This window comes from Dermacentor albipictus, chromosome 7 (genome assembly GCF_038994185.2).
Source record: "Dermacentor albipictus isolate Rhodes 1998 colony chromosome 7, USDA_Dalb.pri_finalv2, whole genome shotgun sequence".
Taxonomy (NCBI): Eukaryota; Metazoa; Arthropoda; class Arachnida; order Ixodida; family Ixodidae; genus Dermacentor; species Dermacentor albipictus.
Genome location: NC_091827.1, coordinates 60,241,479 through 60,261,836, shown reverse-complemented (window position 1 = coordinate 60,261,836; position 20,358 = coordinate 60,241,479). Strand labels below are relative to the sequence as shown.

The 20,358-nt window shown below is 44.7% G+C and overlaps 1 protein-coding gene across 2 annotated transcripts in view; it reads right to left on the bottom strand.

Moving 5' to 3' along the window:
• Positions 1 to 653: 653 nt before the first annotated feature.
• Positions 654 to 20,358, bottom strand: part of LOC135912691 (uncharacterized) — a 42,229-nt gene continuing 22,524 nt past the window's right edge. For both annotated transcript variants that reach the window (XM_070522280.1, XM_070522281.1), the window contains exons 9-14: positions 19,393 to 19,552; positions 13,480 to 13,607; positions 11,248 to 11,365; positions 8,377 to 8,544; positions 1,665 to 1,796; positions 654 to 887 (exon numbers count right to left, since the gene is read on the bottom strand). In XM_070522280.1, the coding sequence (XP_070378381.1) occupies positions 720 to 887; positions 1,665 to 1,796; positions 8,377 to 8,544; positions 11,248 to 11,365; positions 13,480 to 13,607; positions 19,393 to 19,552 (874 nt within the window). In that variant the 3' untranslated portion in view covers positions 654 to 719. The remainder of the gene's footprint in view (positions 888 to 1,664; positions 1,797 to 8,376; positions 8,545 to 11,247; positions 11,366 to 13,479; positions 13,608 to 19,392; positions 19,553 to 20,358) is intronic.

Here is a 20,358-nt window from a genome sequence, read left to right as displayed (position 1 = left end):
GATGCCGGCCGTCGTTCTGGCGAATGTGCCCACCTCTGGCTAGAGCACTGCCTCGTAATAGGCCAGGGGCTCGGAACGTTTTCCCCACATGCAGGACTGCATGTGGTTCATCTGCCTAGTACTCCGGTAGACGAACGCCCAGTGCGTGAATCCAGTATCGGATTCGGTTTCAGTCAAAACAATTCTAGAGTCGCTGTCCACTCCGCTACGATCTGTCTTATAAGCATCAAGGTTCTGTCCCGTAATACCTCAAAATTTTAAGCGTGGATTACGCAAGAAGCCGAGCACCAGCGTGTACTCGTTTTGAGTAGCGAGGTAATGCGACGCAAAGCTGTTGAATTAAGTCATCTTCAATGGGCTCCACACATTATTTTAATTATTTATTTCCGCTAAAAAAGCAAGCAAGCAAGCAATGCAAAAGAAAAGCGATTACTGAATTATATTTTTAATCGTTTAAAACCAAAGTGGGAATGCAACATAATCTTTACGAGTAGCTTGTACAAAGCGTCTGCTTTAATAGGAAACCACTCGGACCACGTCATTCTGACAGCGCGCTCCATTTCACATATTTCTTTTGTTACTGCATGGTCTACGGTGTACTAAGGATACACGTGACTGATGCAGAAATGCGCTATCAGAAGAAGACAACAAACGAAAGAAACAGTAGCCGGCGCACTAGAGCGTGTTTTCGCTAGAGCCGCGCAGACAACGGTGCCACCCTATCCCTTGGGCATTTGAGCCTGCCGATAAAAGAAGTCCCTGAATCCTTTGACCCGTTCGAAAGGTCCCCCTGTGAGGCATGTCCTCGTGGTGTCCGTCAGGTGCACGTCCCAGAGGAACCACGAAAGGTTGACGCGTGTATCAGGCCTCTCCATGATGATCTTGGCCTGGGGAAACGAAATAGGTGGGCGTAGGTTTAGCGCACACACTTGCAGCCAGGCTGTAGTTCCCGCGACTCTCAATTTGTTGCGCTTGAGCGAACGCGCTATTGGTGACTCAGCTGTTCGCAAATACGTCACAACATAACAAGCGATAGGAAGTCAATCGCCACCTGTTTATTGCCATATGCACGCTTAATATATTCAAAAAGAAAAACATGTGATAATGAGCAAGTGAAGAAAATAGAGCCTTCGATTTCTCTGTTTGTTTAAATCATTGTGCACTGTTCTAAGTGATTTAATTTATGAACCACTTTATAGAACAAACAAGATATGTTAGGAAATAAATTTTTTTTAGTGTGTCTTGTTAGGAAGCCAACTTTAAATGTTATCTGAGTGTTTAAAGCCGTGAAATGTTATTTTCAAGTTTTTTTGGCTAAATGGCGTTTCTTTAAAATATGTTACATTTTCTTCTCCCACCAATAGTCGCACTTACAAATTACTATAGCCTGTGTTGGTGAGGCATTCACGCAGGTCTACCGCTGGCCTGTGAAACAATATGAACGCGGTATTATTGTATGTTATCAGCAGAGACCTTGGGATCAGATGCTTTCGTATACTCTCTCCTAACAGCCGCAAGCCTCAGCCCACAAACTGCAGTCGACCTAAAGGCAGGTGACTATGAGGCAGGTCTCACGTGGCATCATTACCGTGCTTTCAGCTGATACTATCACTTGAAATCATCAGTAACATACGAAGTAGGTTTCCTACAGCGTAATGAGTCACCTTCTCTGTCATGTAGTGCAGCGTGTCGTGGGACTGGAATATTTTTTTGCCAAGTAACTTCATTGACTCCGCTTTGTTCAAGCCGATGACTGTCTTCTCGAGGCTGAGGTCAGTTGAGTCGGCTTGGCATGCCTGCAAAAATGCAACCCGCAGACATGGGGAAAAATATCAGGAAATATCGCACGCCGTGGTCGGTCACGATTGCCGATTGCTTGCTTAAATTGTAGAATCTAAATGGATCAGGCGTGGGCCCCCCAATGAGCACATACATATATATATATATATATATATATATATATATATATATATATATATATATATATATATATATATATATATATATATATATATATATATATATATATATATATATATATATATATATATATATATATATATATATATATATATATATATATGTATATATTTATATATATATATATTGTGACGTCACAGTGCAGGGCCGACCGTTATTCAGTCTGACGGGCGCAGCAAAGGACTCTCGGCCCAGTCAACCGTGATGATGCGACTACCCACACGATGGAGAAGAGGAGCGCACACATGATGATGATAATGTACAGACGATGAAGAAGTACACAATAAATGCCCACGCTATTTTCCCCCCCGCGAGAGCCGCCATCCTAGCCGCAGCCTAGAGGTACAAAGAACTAGAGGTACGGGTGAAGAGCTTCATACGAAAAACGCGGACCACTTCGGTAGAGCGGCAACGGCACTCAGTTGTAAAAACAACAGGGATGACAGGATAATTAACGGGAGAAATCATTGCCAGGACCATGTTTCGGCCAATAAAGAGGGACTGAAACTTCTCGCACAACCCAGGAGTGCGAACTGGTGTCCATAGCAGCACTTCATCGCCAGGCTGGTAGGAAACAACGCGATGAGATGCGTCATAGTTATCCTTGCGATCCTGTTGTCTGGCTGTGGTGTTGAAGCGGGCACGCTGGCGACAATGGTCAAGACGGGAAACATATTCTTCGCATGAAGATGGAGATGAACTCACAAGGGCAGAAAAAAAAAACATCGAGAAAGGAACTGGGCGAACGGCCATAAACAAGGTAGAATTGCGAGTAACCGGTTGTGTGTTAAACGGTGGTGTTATACGCGAAGGTGGCGAATGGCAAAATTGCGTCCAAGTTTCTGTGATATGGTTGAATACAGGCGGCTATCATGTCAGAGAGCATACGATGAAACCACTCAGTCAGGCCATTGGTCTGAGGATTGGAACTTGAAGTAGTCTTGTGACTTGCGCCAGAGGCTCGGAACACTTCGCCTACCAGTTGGGAAAGAAATGTTGTTCCATGGTCGTTCAGATGGACAAGAGGGGTGCCGTGATGCAGGATTATGGCTTGAAGAATGAAGGTAGCAACTTTGGAAGAAGATGCAGAACTGACACAAGCTGTTTCGGCATCTCGCGTAAGGTGGTCGACGGCTGTAACTATCCATTGACTACCCAATGGTGTGATGGGAAGTGGCCCATACAGATCAATGCCAACAACCTCGAACGGTTCCGCAGGACACGAGAGCGGTAGTAGCTGGCCGGCAGGAGCTGATATTGGCCGCTTCCGATGCTCACAAATGACACAGGAAGAGACGTATCTCGCCACAGTGGTAAACAGGCCAGGCCTGTAGAAGCGGCCTCTTATGCGGTCGTAAATTTTCTGATGTCAAGGTGGCCCGCAGTCAAATCATCATGAAAGGCCTGAAGGACACGAGCACGAAGGCAGCGAGGCAGTACGGGCACCCAGCGTTGTCCGTCAGGAAGGTGGCTATGTTGGTACAGCACGGAGTTTTGTAGCTTGAATTGTTTCAGCTGTCGACGGAGCCTGGCGTAGGCTGGCGCGAAGCTCCACGAAGGCGGTCTACAATACGTCAACAGTATGAATCGGTAAGTTGTTCTGACGAAAATGATTCATGGTCTTCCCAAGTGAGATGGTCAAGTGTGGCGAAGGAAAATATCGTCGTGGAAGAGACGTCAGGGATTGCGTCCCTGGAGGGGGTTGCGGAGTCATTGATGGGTGCGGCTGTAGGAAGTGGGCAGCGAGAAAGGACGTCTGGGTCTTGGTGCTTTTTACCAGACTTGCTGATGATCTCAAAGTCATATTCTTGCAGACAAAAAATCCAGTGACCAAGATATCCTTGAGTTCTTGAGGGCTGAAAGCCAAGATAAGGCATGATGGACCGTAACAATTGTAAAATGGCGGCGATGTAGATAAGGGCGAAACTGCTAGGTATTCCTGCTAGGTGATGGTATAGTTCTTCTCGGCAGGTGCGAGCACGTGGCTTGCATACGCAACGACTCTCTCACGCAAAGAGGTGTCTCGCTAGAAGAGAACAACACCAATTCCATGGCCGCTAGCATCCGTGCGCAAGAATGTGGGTGCAGTCTCATCAAAATGACACAAGACAGCTTCAGATGTGAAAGCGCCCTTCAGCTGGTCAAAGGCAGATTCACATTCCGGTGACGGAACGAAGGGAGCACCGGAAAGAATTAGGTTGTGTAAAGGAGCAGTTATAGAGTCGAAGTTGCGTATAAACTGGCGAAAATAGGAAGCGATGCGAAGGAAACTGTGTAGTTCTTTTGTCTTTTCTGGTCGAGGAAAGCAAAGCACCGCCAAAATTTGGACGCGATCAGGGCGAATACCAGCCTAGCTCACAATGTGACCTAACACCTTGATCGTCTTACTTGCAAAACGGCACTTTTTGGTGTTGAGCTGAAGACCGGCATTGGCGAGTCACGTGAGAACCTCGTCCAGAGGTTGCAGGTGCTGGGTAAATGTCGATGAGAAAATAGCAATATCGTCCAGGTAGCGCAAGCATGTTTTCCACTTCAGGCCACGCAGAACAGTGTCAATCATGCGCTCAAAAGTTGCGGGAGCATTGCATAGGCCGAAGGGCATGACGTTGCACATGTAAAGGCCATCTGGGGTTGCAAACGCTGTCTTTTCATTGTCGTCTTCGTGCATCGAAATTTGCCAGTAACCTGAACGCAGATCAAGGCTGGAGAAGTACTCGGCACCTTACAGAGAATTGAGGGCATCGTCAATACGAGGCATAGGGCATACATCCTTGCGCGTGATCTTGTTGAGCGCTCGGTAATCGACAAAAAATTTGCACGGAGCCGTCTTTCTTTCTGACCAAAACGATGGGAGACGACCAAGAGCTAGCAGAGGGTCGGATTATCTCACGTTGCAGCATGCCGGCGACGTTTTCCTCAATAATCTTGCGCTCGGCTAGAGACACCCGTTACGGCCGGTGACGTACGATGGATCTAACGTCTGTCTGAATGCAATGCGTTGTGACGGACGTATGGCCCAATGGCGAAGAATGGGCGTCGAATGAAGTCGCATGCCTCTTCAACAAACTAAGTAACTGTTGCCTCTGCGAGGGGGTCAAGTCGGGGCGGATTACGGCTGCAAGAGCTGAGGTAGAGGGAGAATGTCCAGCATAATTGAGTTCAGGAGTAGCCGCATTAAGGGGAAGGACACACAGAGGCTCGGTATCAAGAACGCAAGCCAAAGTGATGCCTCTAGGAAGGAGAATTTACTCGGGTGTGGTGTTTCTTGCGGCGAGAAGCGCATAATGATTGTTAAATCTAACTAGGCCTGATACAATGACTATCCCTTTAGCGAAACAACACGCAAATGGTAACACTAACACATTTCCATGGTCGATGACGTCGGACGTGATGGTCAGAGTTTGCTGAGAGCCTGGAGGGAGCTCGGTATCTTCTGCATCGAGCAGACGAAGTGGCTGGTACTGTTCATCGCCAAACGAATAATCGGTGTCGGTCATATGCACGACACGTTGCCCACAACTCATAGCAGCAGAAGCAGAGGCAAGCAAAGCTATCCTAAAATGAGCTGGTAGGAGCATGGTGATCCCACAGCAAACTACATGTGTTGGTCAATGCCGTCGATCATTACACGCACAGTACAAAACACGAAAGGGCGGATAGAGTCCCCTTGAGCTGCAACCAGCATGGTCCATCCTAAGGCGCTGTAATTTTTCTGAGACGCTTGCGCAAATTAGCGCGTCTAACTTATAAAGTGGCACTTGGGTCCTGCAAAGTTTCCACTTGCACACGCTCAACGAACACAGACATCATATTACAAGGGCGCACTGGACGAATCGTAGTACTGTCGGTAAATCCCCTTTTTCCTCCGAAAACTACATTACTTAGTTTTCCGGGCGACGGTCACAGGTGAACGTGGCAGGCTGGAGCGGTGACGAGGAGCGGCGGAAGGGCCAAGGGGAGCGGCGTCTGGTGCTGCGGTAAACATTCGATGTCTCAGTTGTTGCAGGTGGATATGTAGAACGGCGCGGAGGGGATGCATAACGCCGGTTTTGAGAAGGTGCCGCACCATAATACGCATCACGTTCTCTCATGTCGTACCTGCAACGCTCATCTTGTTGGCGCTTGTGGCAAAAACGTGATATGTGGCCGCAAGAACTACAGTAATCGCATATACGGTGAGAAGGTCACCAAGGCGGGTTGTAGAGGCCGTTCGATACGCTGGAAGATAGTGCGGTCACATGGTGCGACGAAGGCTCAAGGGGCATTGAGGGGACACTGGCTGGAGGAGCGACACCAACTGGCGCGTATATCGGTAGAGACAACGTTGAACGGACGCCGGTTGGAGGCGTGGTAGCTACCTGGGCGTATGTTGGCAGGGGGCGAGGAGCCGTAGGGTCAACATGCGAAGAGCAAGTGATGGACGCGAGCTCCTCCTTGATGACGTCGCGCAACGCTGCACCAGAAGGCTGAGGAGGAAGGACAAACGGAGATGAAAAGCCAAGAAATTAAATTTCCTCGCGGATAATCGCCCGAATAATTACACGCAGGTCAGGGTCAGCCGTAGAACGGTGTTCGTAGTCCGGCTGCAAGCGTACGAACTCAGGCTAGTCGAGGCGCTGGCACGTCAAGACAATGTTAGCGACGGTAGCCGGGTTCCTGACGGCTAGCGCGTTGAGGGACACAGTCCCAATGCCTTTAAGAAAATGACGCACCCTGTCGGACTCAGCCATAGCATCACTGACACCGCGACAGAGTGCAAGCACCTCCTCGATATACGATGTGTGGGACTCACCGGAGTGTTTGCGAGCATCCAGAGTTTTCTTCGCAAGGGCGGAGCGAACCGCCGGTGTTCCAAGTAATTGCCGAAGCTGCCGCTTGAAGGTGGTCCAATTGGAGAAATCAATATCATGGTTGAAAATCCAGGTCTTCGCCACACCCGTCAGATAGAACGAGACCTGGCGGAGGTTGAGTGGGTTATCCGAATGATTAGCAGAGTTTATGCGCTCGTAATCGTTCAACCAGTCCTCAACATCTTCACCGCGAAGACCAGCGAACAGATGGGGATTCCGCTGGTGGCCACTGATGATCAGAGAAGGTTAGAGAGATGGTTACAGCGCCAGGCTGCTCGTCCTGCGACATGCTGGTGGACAGTCGGCACAAGCGGCGACCTGAACGAAGCTCCAGGGAGTATGCCAGACGTGCAGAGGACGGGAGACCAAGAAGCTCCTCCACCACTTGTGACGTCACAGTTAAGGGCGGACCTTCACTGAGCCTGAGACACGCAGCGAAGGACTCTTGGCCCAGTCCACTATGGTGATGCGACTAACCACGCGATGAAAACGAAGAGCAAACACATGATGATGATAATGTACAGCAGATGAAGCGCACAATGCCCTCAATATATATATATATATATATATATATATATATATATATATATATATATATATATATATATATATATACATATATATATATGTGTGTGTGTGTGTGTGTGTGTGTGTGTGTGTGTGTGTGTGCGTGTGTGTGTGTAAATCAGATGAAAAACCACTGGCCACAGGTGCGACGAACCCAAGTCTACGCTTGCCAATTCAGCTACAGAGGCACTGCTTTGAAATCTCCTTTCTGGTGTTTTTATGTTTCTCTACAAAAAAAAAGCCTTTGCAGTGTTAGCCAGTGCCACCACTCATGGCCCTGGCGGAGGATGTGGAGCACCCTTTCTGCCGCCAGCGTCACGTCTACGTGAACATTCTTGGGTTAAAGCGATAGGTCAATAAATTCACGCATGCTACCCGAAGGAAACGAAGCTGCCGGATATAGTGAACAGGAAAGAAAGGAAATTGAGGGGGCCCAATGTTTAATAACATATCATAACAAGCCCAGAAACACACACCAAGGACAGCATGGGGTAACTCATCTGTAGCTGTTATTTGAAATAACTCAAATTATAAATAGATAGAAGCCATATATATATATATATATATATATATATATATATATATATATATATATATATATATATATATATATATATATATATATATATATATATATATATATATATGGCTGAGGGAATCACGCTGGCCCCTGTAGCAAAATGAAGAAAAAGAGTACGGCGTACGTTCAATAAGCACAGTACCTTGCACTAAGTTGCACTGAAAAGCTGGTTCACTAGCCGGGACGTTAGTACAATATACTGTGCTTATGCAAGGTACGTGGTACTGTTTTTCTTCATTATGTATATATATTTGCATACATACTCCTTGACTGACTTCCCGCACTTCGCCCCCATATTCATTTCCCACTTCACTAATGCCAACACAGTAAAGACATGATGTTGCCACTCATTTAAAGGCGGGCAACCGAGATACTGCTGCAGTGAGAATTGCGACGTGCCTGGGAGTAGTCGCTGATGCCGAACAAAGTGCAGGGCTCGTACATGGCTTCGATGATGGGGTTGTACTCCTTCGTCAGGACGTAGTACGGCACGCCCATCTGGAAGGTGAACGCCACGACGATCGAGGGCCTCGCGAACTCCGCCTTGGCCATAACAGACGCCGCGTCCTGCGGATCCCCACCACCGGGTCAGCTTAGCCGCACGTATTCAAGTTACGCGAGCTACCGTCTAAGATTGTTTGTGTACAAAATATAAAAACTGGCGGCAATTAGAATGACTATCTTTTTTCTCTATCTTGTGCTTGTTCTACAGTTCACAAAATATTTTCTTTAGACGGTGTTCATTCATCAAATTTACAAAAAGCAAGTGTTGTGACATCGTGTTTACTTTTGTATAGGATGAAGAAAAAGGTAACTCCGCAACTAACGGTAGCTTTGAGGGACTGCAGGCTAATCATAATTTTACTGCCGCAGTATGTGAGTTCAATCCATGAAACGAGCAAGATTTTCTTTTCCAAATGCCAACCTTCTTGCGGCAAGAAATGACACTTTTTTGCTTTGATCTCTTCTGTACTATTTCCGCTTCCCCTCAGAGCACAGCTGCCAATTGGACCATTAACTTTGATAATTATCTCTGCCTTTCATAAAATACTTGTTCTCTCTCACTATTTTCGAATATTTGTTAAAGCCAGATAGCATGTTACAATTGAGTCATTCGCGCAACCTCTGTTGTATAAGTTGTGCCACAGGAGGCATTGCTTCTTGCCTAAGGAAACTACTATCGAGCAAGCATCAAGAGAGTGTAATTTCATTCTTCGCACCACAACTTGGGGTCGTTGAATGACGGGTCCTGCTTTTCTGTGCAACCTCCAAGTTATACCTATGCATTCCGTGCGAACTACTGGCATGCGGAATTTTTGTTATTGTACAACTCCACCACATGGTAAAATACTACATAAACTTTATGTCCAACCTCCACATATAACGCACACACTCCTGCATCTCTCCGTGAAATAAGCAATGTTATCAGTGGTGGCATTCTTGTCTCTGTAATGTCATTGCTGTGACATAGCAGAATTATACGATTGCATTACAATTTTTTAGGGGTTCTCAATTACGAAAGCTTCCAATTATGAGCAGAGTCACAGATGGTCAAAGAAACAGTCACATTTTATTTATACCTTCCACGTACACAATTTAAGCTTCAACTTGCATAATATTGTTCGATTCGTGTGGAAAGACGAAGTTATTCGAAAATTATTCCGCAGGATCGAGACGCCGCATTCTGTGTGATAATATGAAGCCAGAAGAATATATACCCGCCGTGGTTGCTCAGTGGCTATGGTGTTGGGCTGCTGAGCACGAGGTCGCGGGATCGAATCCCGGCCACGGCGGCCGCATATCGATGGGGGCGAAATGCGAAAACACCCGTGTGCTTAGATTTAGGTGCACGTTAAAGAACCCCAGGTGGTCAAAATTTCCGGAGTCCTCCACTACGGCGTGCCTCATAATCAGAAAGTGGTTTTGGCACGTAAAACCCCAAATATTATTAGAAGAATATATGCTGTTGTAAGAAAACTATATTTAGCGTACAGGAGTCGCGCTGCAAAGAAATGGCAGCAGGCCACTTACGTAACGTTTGTTACGCATGTCGGGTGTTTCGTGAGTGTTATGGAAAGCCGTCGTGCGGAAAAAAACTACTCGCACAAGCGCCTGCATTTCACAAAGGCGCCATTGCCCGCACCACCCTGCATCATGCCGAGTAAACCCAATAGTCGTTTCACTCTCAAGCTGAACATTGCTGTACAATAGGTACTTTTTCGGTTGGGGGCACTCGCAGTGACGCCATTTCTGCGACTGTTCCTTGGTTTCTGGTTCATAAATGTGCAGCCAGGTTTCATCTCCGGTCACTCACCTATCCGAAAAATTCTTGGCGTCATCGAAATGGCCCACAATAGCTCTGGATGCCCCAACTCGTACCAGTTTCTGTTCACTGTTCAATGATTTTGGCACCCAATTGGCTGATAGCTTACGCATGCGCAGGATATTGGTAGTAATGAAACCAACGCGCTCTCGGCAGGTGTACACTGACTGTTGTATATTTTTGGCGGATATTCGCCTATCCTCAAGAATCAGCTTATGGGCAGCATCGCTTGTGGCCGCGTCTGTTGAGGATGTGAGGCGCCCTGTGCGAAGCTCATCTTCGATGGTAAAATGCTCTTTCTTTGAGACGAGAAACACAGGTCTTTACTGTGCTTCAGGAAGGACACTTCTCCCCTATTGTTTGTGACGTCTTAGTGCGAATGTCCTTTGCAGACTTTCAGTGCAACAAAAAAAAATTCATCATGCCCCATAACTGCACAGACGTGAAATTTGCGTGTGCCTCTGCCACCTCAGGTTCTATGTGAAATTAAAATAGGCACGAAAACAAGAAACATCTCTCATTTTCACCATCGCTTAACAAGATATCAAGCTTCTATGTGGTACCATGTTTATGTTCGAATTTTAAATGCAAGGTGGGAAAGCCAGGAACTTTTCAGCAGCCCTTCGTACATGTCTTGCATGTTCATCAGTGCATATCACCACCTGGTCAATTTCGCCATTCGCTTACCTCAAGCCGACTGTGCCAATAAATGGCTCCACGGCTGCGTTCTTGATCCAGGCGATAGTACAGTGTGGTCGCGACGATTAATAATCACGCCTCAAAATCACCGTGTCCGTTGGTCACACTTGGCACGAAAATTTAAGGAATATCTTTAGAGGACAATTGCCTTTGCTCGAAGGAAACTTGGCGCGCGTGTGCATGAGGGATTAGACACTCACACACTCCGTTTATATAGCGTTGCAGAGCCATTTTACTGACATGCTTACCAGTGTGGGAACGAAGCGGTTCGGGCTCTTCATGGCGTTCACAGGAAGTGTGATGCACTCATGCCGGTCGCCCAGCGTCAGAAAACTGGTGATTATGACCAATATGTCCAGGTCCTTCCTGTGGACAGGAAGAAGAGTTGGACAGCACGTGAAAAGGAGAAGTCTATTTCGAACGAGAAAGAAGACAAGACGAGAAAGAACGTCAGTGTCCTTATTAACTTAGACGTTTATACACCAGAGTGGCTCGTATGAACAGTAACCGATTGAAACTAGCGTGTTGACAATGGCAGCTGGCGAATTATAGTATCGGCACTGTAAATGCATGAAGAGGAGAATAGAAAGAAGGAGAGAGAGGGGCTCTCACTTTCAGCTATACTGCTGTGACAGGAATGACTGAACGCAAAAATAACGAGCATAAATTCCCGTTGAAGCACGTTTCATACGCTACAGTCGTTCATAAATACCTAAATATAGTAGCGTTCAATTGCAATCAGGCCATTATTAGGCAAGCGAAAGAGAGCACGTATATATATATATATATATATATATATATATATATATATATATATATATATATATATATATATATATATATATATATATATATATATATATATATATATATATATATATAGATTGTTACGGAGAAGGACGCAGACGAAAAGCTATATGCAAGTATATTTACAAGGACATACGGCGCACTTGGCCAAGAGGCAACAGCCCGCGCTAGCCTCTAATCATCGTCGTCGTCTTCGCACTGCTCGCCTTCGTTATCGCCAATACTGTTCCGTCGCAATATATATAGCTTTGTTACTTCTGTTTTCCATTCTCTAATAACTGTCTGAATGCCATTTAACGGCTACTATGTTTAGGTATTATGAACCACGCAGAAGGGAAAAAAAAGGTAACAAAGAGATATGTACTTGTGCAAAAGAAAATACCGATTATATTATATATTATGCTGCGCTACCAGTCTACAAATATAGCAGGGGCGTCGCAAAGAGCAATTCAGCATGAGCATTATGGAAATGAGCAAGAAAATTTCACATTTTAGGGGAACTATGAAGTCTATACAATTGAAGTCCTCTATTGTAAGTGAAAAGAAAACAATTCAAGTGAATGTGTTTGTACAAAGCGGGGCGATAGTTCATAACCATAGTCGAAATAAGTATACGTCTCATTGGTAAGAGCTACAGTGATGAGAAGGAATCAAGTGCTGCTTTCTGAGTAAAGAATACAAAAAATGGTATTTCAAATTTGTTTTTCGTGATTTCGGTAGTTATACACTATTTGACAGAACCATTAATTGCGGGAGATAGATACAGTAAACCTATAAATAGAAACAAGCTTACCAGCTGTCGTTTAGATCCCTTCATATTTATAATTCTGGCGAGCTATAAGCGTGGGCTTCATCGCTTTCATGTGTAATAATTGTAAGCCCCCATTTCGGCTTTTATTCTTCGCACTCGTCCGTTCATACGTTTCACTAGCCAAGTGTTCGGTTGGTCTCCGTCTGTACTTATTTTAACCTAAAGATAGTAGAACTGTCACGCTCGCCTTTGGGTATTTAATCTCTCGTCCTCTCGATAAACACTATCACGCTTCAATTTAGTGAAGTCTTCGAGAGGCAAAAATTATTTTGTTAAAATCAGAACTTCATTAAGTGTACAACACTTCAAACGTTCATGCGAACAGCTTATTTATTCAAGATCAAGAAGGAGATGTAATTTATGCCGAAATGGACAATTATTATTTGAGCAGGTCATGTGTTCCGTCATAGAAGAAAAAGACGCTCTTTAAAATTCCTGGCGTTCTTTACCTAAACTGTACCCATGCATACCTATATTTTTCTTATAGTTTACCCATATATTTGGGGGAGAATGGCTAAAATGCCCGTGTTCCGTGCATTGGGGGCACGTTAAAGATTCCCTGGCGGTCATAATTATACCGGTGTCCTTCACTACGGCGTACCTCATAATAAAATCGTGGTCATGGCGCGCAATACCCCAGAAGCCGCCACCTATATTTTCCCCAATATGTCCTTAAATTGGGCGAGACGGTGAGTTCACTTCGTTTCTTCGAAGTTTGCGATGAATTGGACTCTGTCAAAGTTATATTCACCAGAAATCAAACGCCCAGCGTGAAATCAAATTTTTTCCTAAAAACTGGTTCTTTTAAACCGAGTTTTCACATATACGTATACCATTGCTATTAGTGACACGTTTAACTCACGACGCCAAGTTCGAGGCTGCGTATGTCAGAGACTTCCAGGCGTTCGTGGCGTTGTAGTAGCGGTAGCCGACTCCGACGAAGACCTTGTGCCTCTCCCGGTCGTCTTCTCCCAAGAGTCGTCGCAGTGCCTGAAGTTTTGAAAATGGGAGCTTTGTTGTGCTGACATGGCTAAAAGCAATCAAATCAATCTAAGTCTGGCTTTTTGTCTGTACCCACCAAGTGTCTTTGATACCGAACTAAACCTTGATTGATTGATTGATTGATTGATTGATTGATTGATTGATTGATTGATTGATTGATTGATTGATTGAAACTGCCCACAAAATGAAACCTGCGCATTGCGAGCACTGTGCGTGCAAAGAAGCACAGTGACGTGAGTACGTGGGTACAAAACTCAATAACATGTAGTGAGCATTCATAGCGATGAAAGCAACTGCTCAAGATTCTATCTTTTACAGGATTATGGGTTAGCTGAATACGTTAGTACACGGATAAAATATCCGATCCCACAAATGCGCAAGAATAAATCAATTTGATACGAATACGCAAAAATCAGTCGCATATTTTTATAATGTGAACATTCGGAAGCCAAAATCATTACATAAACGTAATTTTGAAATGGCCCAATAGTCGCCAAACAAATAAATGGCGACAAACTAACATTTTGAACGATGATAGAGACGAGTTCCTTATACAATCATGCGGCATTGAATTCTACACAACGATTGCTAAGGTATAGCTACAATAAGAGTGCCGTGTTTGTTTTGTACTTAACTACTAGGGAGGCAGACCAGGCTTCGCCTGCAGGAGACTCAGAGCATGCGCCAACCCATACAGAACCAATCATAATATTCGAGCGCTCAAATGCGACTATAGGAAACACATTTCCAAACAATTTTTGAATAAGCGACACCGATTTTTATATTCATTTAAAAGAGAGCCTAATTTCAAGGATTCCCGTTTAAATGAACGAGGTTTGAGAAGTCGTTTTGGGCTAGGCGTCCACCTAGTTAGTTTTCATGGAGTTTCTTGGCATGGAAAGACAAAAGCTAAAATCTACCGTCTGCTGCGAGTACATCTTCTTTATTTAAGCTTGTGTTCTTTTACCAACTTTCCGAAAATAACTAATTATAAAAAAAGCGTCAAGTTTGCAACCCTGTTGTACAATAAACACAATAAACACAGATGCACAATAAACACAGACGTCAGCGAAACTATGATCATCATAAATTAAAACGCACGAAACTAATACATCTTACACCACTAGGAAATCAGCATCATTCACGAATACCACGTTCATTCCGTGAACAACGAAACAAGTCTGAGTAAATAACCAGAGTATCACATAGTGTATATGTCCCCTTTAAGGCGCTGTAATCGATGACGTTTATGGAGTCGGCGACATCGGCTTGTTTGTTTGTGTGTGTGTGTGTGTGTGTTGTGTGTGTGTGTGTGCGTGCGTGCGTGCGTGTGTGTGTGTGTGTGTGTGTGTGTGTGTGTGTGTGTGTGTGTGTGTGTGTGTGTGTGTGTGTGTGTGTGTGTGTGTGTGTGTTGCTATAAGAAGTCGATATTTCATTATTTTGTTAGTCACTATTTGGTTTGAATGTTTTCTTCAAATCTCACTTAGTTACGAAATTTTATAAACGCGAGAGACCCCTCTAAAAATGCTTTTTATATGTAGATACATTTTTTAAATATTTCCTGAAATACCTTTCAGTCAAATCAATTCGCGACGGTTCGTCGGGAGTGCGCCTCTGCGTTTCATGCGTATCATTAATGGGGAGATTGGAATTAGCTTGAGCGAAAGCTTACTGCTCATTCCGGCTAAGTCGTATGGTGTTTTTAAAGATTAAAACAAGTCCCCTGGAACGCTTTGAGGGCTAGTAGCAACGACGCTGTCACGCGTCACTGAGTTGGTGCTGCGACGCTAGACACTGAAGCGCCGGAAATACGTCGGAAATACGCTTCATGTGGCTGCCGCATTAGGGTACAGTCAAGAGTGTATGAAATTTCGAAATAAGACTCTCAAAGCGTCTTGAAATCGCATAACTAAAATCAGCATAAGAAAAAGAACTACCTTACGCGGGAACCAGTACGCGCTTAACCGCACTAAAGAAACAGCAAATGAAGCACAAATACACATATAAGTAGAGGGAAAACTTACGCAAGTAAATTTATGACACTAACGTCAAGTCTCACTTTCATTCAAAGAGTACTGCAGGGTGGAATATACTCTAGTATTTATTTGCCATATTATGTGCATCTCATTGTTTTTCACTGTTCTAAGACTCTACTTAAATATGCTGGCTCATTTGCATGATGTCTTTCAGATTCGCATATATGCCTTTCCGACTGTACGTGTTTGAAACTGTGTCGGTAATTGCACGACAGTCGATCTTTCTACGCTTCAACTTAGTCTATCAATTTCGTTGTAATTAGAAAAAAATGGCGAAGAGGTCGAAATCTTGTGCTAAATGTAGTCACCAATGTCGCTCTGCGTGCGCTCCAAGCAACCCGTTTATTTTGGATCTGGTATTTCCGACAAAATCATCTGTGCTGGAGACACCGTTGTTACCGTAACAGCAAATGGCGTGAATATATTGAGTGAACCGCTCGCTAAGGATCTACATTCGGGTATTACTTTACCGACAGCCGTCGCACAACTCCGAAATTTGTATTCCGTCACATGTGTGCTGTGCTTTGTGCAAAAAAAGAAGGGAAAAGGGTACTTTCATGAATCAATCGGGCGAGCGCTATAGACAAGGGGTGAATCAGGTAAATTCAAAAGTACATTGGCATTTTTACCTATGAATTTTCGTACTCGTCATTGGATGTCTCATTTTATTCACTGCTTATCGGAGCAAAAGCAAAAGCATGCAGGGAAGCTCGGCAGTTTCCGCAGTTTTATGCACAGTATATCGCGTTCAATTTCCTCAACAACACAATCTTATATATAGGAGAAGAAAAAAAACTGAGGGGCCCGACTTTATTAGCCATATTATAAGAAGCCAACAAAGACACCAAGAGTAGCATTGGGGAAATTAATTGCACTTAAATGTAGTTAATAATTGAATTAGAGAAATAATGATCAATGGAAATGAGTGTGGGTGAAAAAAACACAACTAACCGCAAGTGTATATATATATATATATATATATATATATATATATATATATATATATATATATATATATATATATATATATATATATATATATATATATATATTTGGTGTCCCAACTACCACGCACCAACAATTAAAAATGTGCAAGGGCCACGTGGCCAGACACAACCGAGGTATTGTTGTGTGCCGTCGCTTGGAGATACATTATATTTTTTTTACAATTCGCCTAATTATGCAGTTAGTCTTAAATATTTATTCACATTTTCGAGTAGCCTAATTAAACGTAAAACGGCAATGGCAATATTGTGGAGCCACATGGGAAACTCCTGATACAGCTTTTTCTTGCTCAATACGCGCTGCATAAAAGTGTTTTTCCGAGCGTGAAACAAGCCCGCAAATTCACGCAAGGAGCCTCGAGAGGTCAGTCACGCGGCAAGTCTTGGCGTCACGTCTACGTGAATTTTGTGGATGAAGCCAACTGGTCAATTAATCCTCGCATGCTACATGAAGGCATCAAATCTGCCGGATTCGACACCCTCGCTATGTAATGAACGAGAGAAAACGAAACACAGGGGCCGGATTTTTATTACTACTTCAGGTAGCATGTGTGGATTAATTGGCCATTTGCCATCACCCAATAAGTGCGAGTAGATGTGACGCCTGCGTCAGAAAGGACGTTCCAGATCCGTCGCCAAAGCCATTAGGGGTGGAACTCGCTAGTACTATTAAGGCGCTTACGTAATATCGGAAAAACGCGCGCTGTGACAGCTACCTCGGGGCAGCTCTTTGGGGTCGCGGGAGGGATAGGTACTGGTCTTATTTATCTTTGCTTTGCGCGGCCGCAAAAGATCCGCGAACGGCCGAGACCAATGAGAGCAGTCCCTTCAGTGACTTGCGCGGGAGAAACTGGTGACATGCGGACCCACCCGACCGCCCGATCCGTTCCCTTATGTAGTGTCAGCCGGACGACTAGTTCCGTATTCTATCATCTGCTCTCGTCAGTTCTCGCTTCCGCTTGTTTTGGTTTGCTTGGCTTGGTCACGTTCGCGCTTGGTACGAGTGCCATGGTTTGCGATGCTTCTTACAATGGTTATTCCAAAGCAAGACGACCCGATTGAACGGTTTTTGGAGGCCGCACTCCATATTCGTTTCTGTGCGACAAGACGGACCCTCGATACACGGATGTGGAAGCAAAACCCAGTACCTCATTCTCCGTGTCTTTCGAACGCGGGAGCTCCACAACAGAAGGGAGCACACGAATGTGATTACGATTAGCGGCAACGACGTCGTCATCTTCGTCAGACATGACTCGCGTTAAGAACACTGCACCGATCTGTCAGCAGACGTAGTAAAAAGCGGGCGACATCTCGCACCTACACGCATGCTGAGCAAAAGAGACGAGATTTTCATCCTGTCACGTGACGGCCGCAGCGGCTCGCCGCCAGTTGGTGTGGCCGCTCTGCCCCAACTGCGTTTTTCAACTAGTGTGTATGTGCCTTTGGGGTTAGTTCTAGCATATAAACCTAAATGCCCCAGAAAGTGGATAGAAAAACGGTGCCGCGGTAGCTCAATTGGTAACAGCATCACAAACGTAATCACGAAAGCAGGTTCGTATCCCATTTGCGGCCTGTTGATTTTTCATGCACTTTCATTTCCGTTTATTCATCAGTTGTTTGACTCAATCAAGAACTGCATATAATTTCCCCTATGCTGTCCTCGTTATCATTGTTGTATTTATGTGATATGACTAATAAAAAATCGGGCTCCTTGGTCGCCTTTTTTCCCGTTCATCTGTATTAGTGCCATTCATTAGACCTCTCGTTGGTTTGGTTTTAGTGTGTGCAAAGGTAATTTAGCCTTAAGAGGAAGCTTTAGCTCGGGTGCTCCTCTCTAAATACACTTAAAAAAAAGGGAATTCATTTTTCTCGGCAACCACTGCACGAAATTTGACAAGATTTGTCGCATTCAAAAGAAAACTTAAAATCTAGTGACTGTTGGTTTCGCATTTTCGATATAGGTGGTCAATTTATTATTAAAAATTGACAAAAATTGAAAATCTTCAGAAAACGAAACTATCAAGTTTACAACTGTGTAACTCAGCAAGGAAAATTGATAATACAATTCTGTGAAATGCATTTAATAGTACATCTAAAGCGGACAAAATTGATATGTTACACATGAATTTCAAAAAATTTAGTAATATGGAAATATAGCTTTTGCAGAACCCTTTTAAACAACGTAACAAATTCGCATAAGATATAAAATGACGCACCGAATTTGTCCGCTTTCAATGATCTAATGGATCCCGTATACATAACCGAGATATCTGTTTTTTATGCAGCGCTATGAATCTGTAAACTTCGTGCTTCTATTTTTTTTCAAACTTTCGAATTTTTGAAAATTGTTTTAACAAAAGTCAGGACCTAAATAGAAATTCCGAGACAAATAGTCACTAGAATTTATCTTGCTCTCTCCTCAAACGCAACAATTTTCGTTAAGATCGGTCCGCAGGTTATCACAGAAAAAGGTTTTTGCGTTTTTACATGCATTTGAATAGGCCGCGTTGGAGTTGGGCCCGAGCTAAAGCTTCCTCTTAAATCAAGCATGAGCTTTAATACAACAAAGCTTAGGTTTTAGTGGAGTATTACAACGATGCTCAGCCATGCCCAAGGCCTCACCAAGGCGCCTTAATGGACACGTCTCTACGACACGTCCGTGTCGTTCTAATCAAGCCTGCTTTTGAAAATGGTTCTTGCGTTGGCACGCGTACAGGTACAAGTGCTACTTACGGTTAGAACTCTGGGTGCATCTTTCTTGGATACGCTGTCGACGAAGTCTTCCGAACCATAGATGTTGAGAATGCCATAGTGATCGATATGGAACTTTCGCTTAAGTTCTTCCAAGGTTTCCTCGAATTCAATTGATGCAAACGTCGGTGGCGGAATGTGCCTGCGAATGAAAAGTAACGACGACCGATGAAGCTTGGACCTAAGATGATTTTTACGGGCAGAAATTTGTTGTGTAGTAAAGGGAAATATGTGAAGGAGAGTAAAGGCAAGAAAAGTACTCCTGACCGTAGTTTAACTGTCCAGCACTGTCCTTCGCTGGAGAGCAAATGAAACATTCGTGAATGCAGCAGATCGCAGAGGGCTTGGGGAGTCCTGCAGTGCATTTTTTATCAAACCAGAAAGCACTTTCTAGTGAGTGTCTGCCTGAACCCTGACATGATCCATCAGCGCAGTTGGCCCAGTCACAGACGAGGCTACGCAACGAAGAAGAAAAACGTTTAACTACATCTCTTCAAGAAAGTGAAGGTATCGTCGAATGAAGCACGCGCGAGCGGCGCGTCCGAAAATGGGGGCGTGAATCGAAGATGACGCTGAGGCAGAGAGATGGGTGGAAGATGTTGCACCGGGGCTAAAGCACACGCCATGATGCCTGGGGCGCGTTAGTTCACTTCGCCTTCGTAGGAGATACGGTGCTATCGGCGTTCTAGAGCGCAGCTCTTGGTTGGTGACGGCGACGGCGCGTTGCCGTCACCGTCGGCCTCGCCGTTGTCCCTCGTCGTAACTGAGGTGATCATCCGCGCGCTGCTCTACCTGCGCGTGCTGCCGCTCTCATCCCTCGGGCGCGGTGCGATCCTTGTTATTTGTCACTTGTCCTGCAAAGCCGGATCACGTGTTCTCGCCGATCCTCTCGCCCACTTCCTTTCTTTTGCGAATGTTTTTCTGTGAGCACTTTCCTGAACGCGGCTG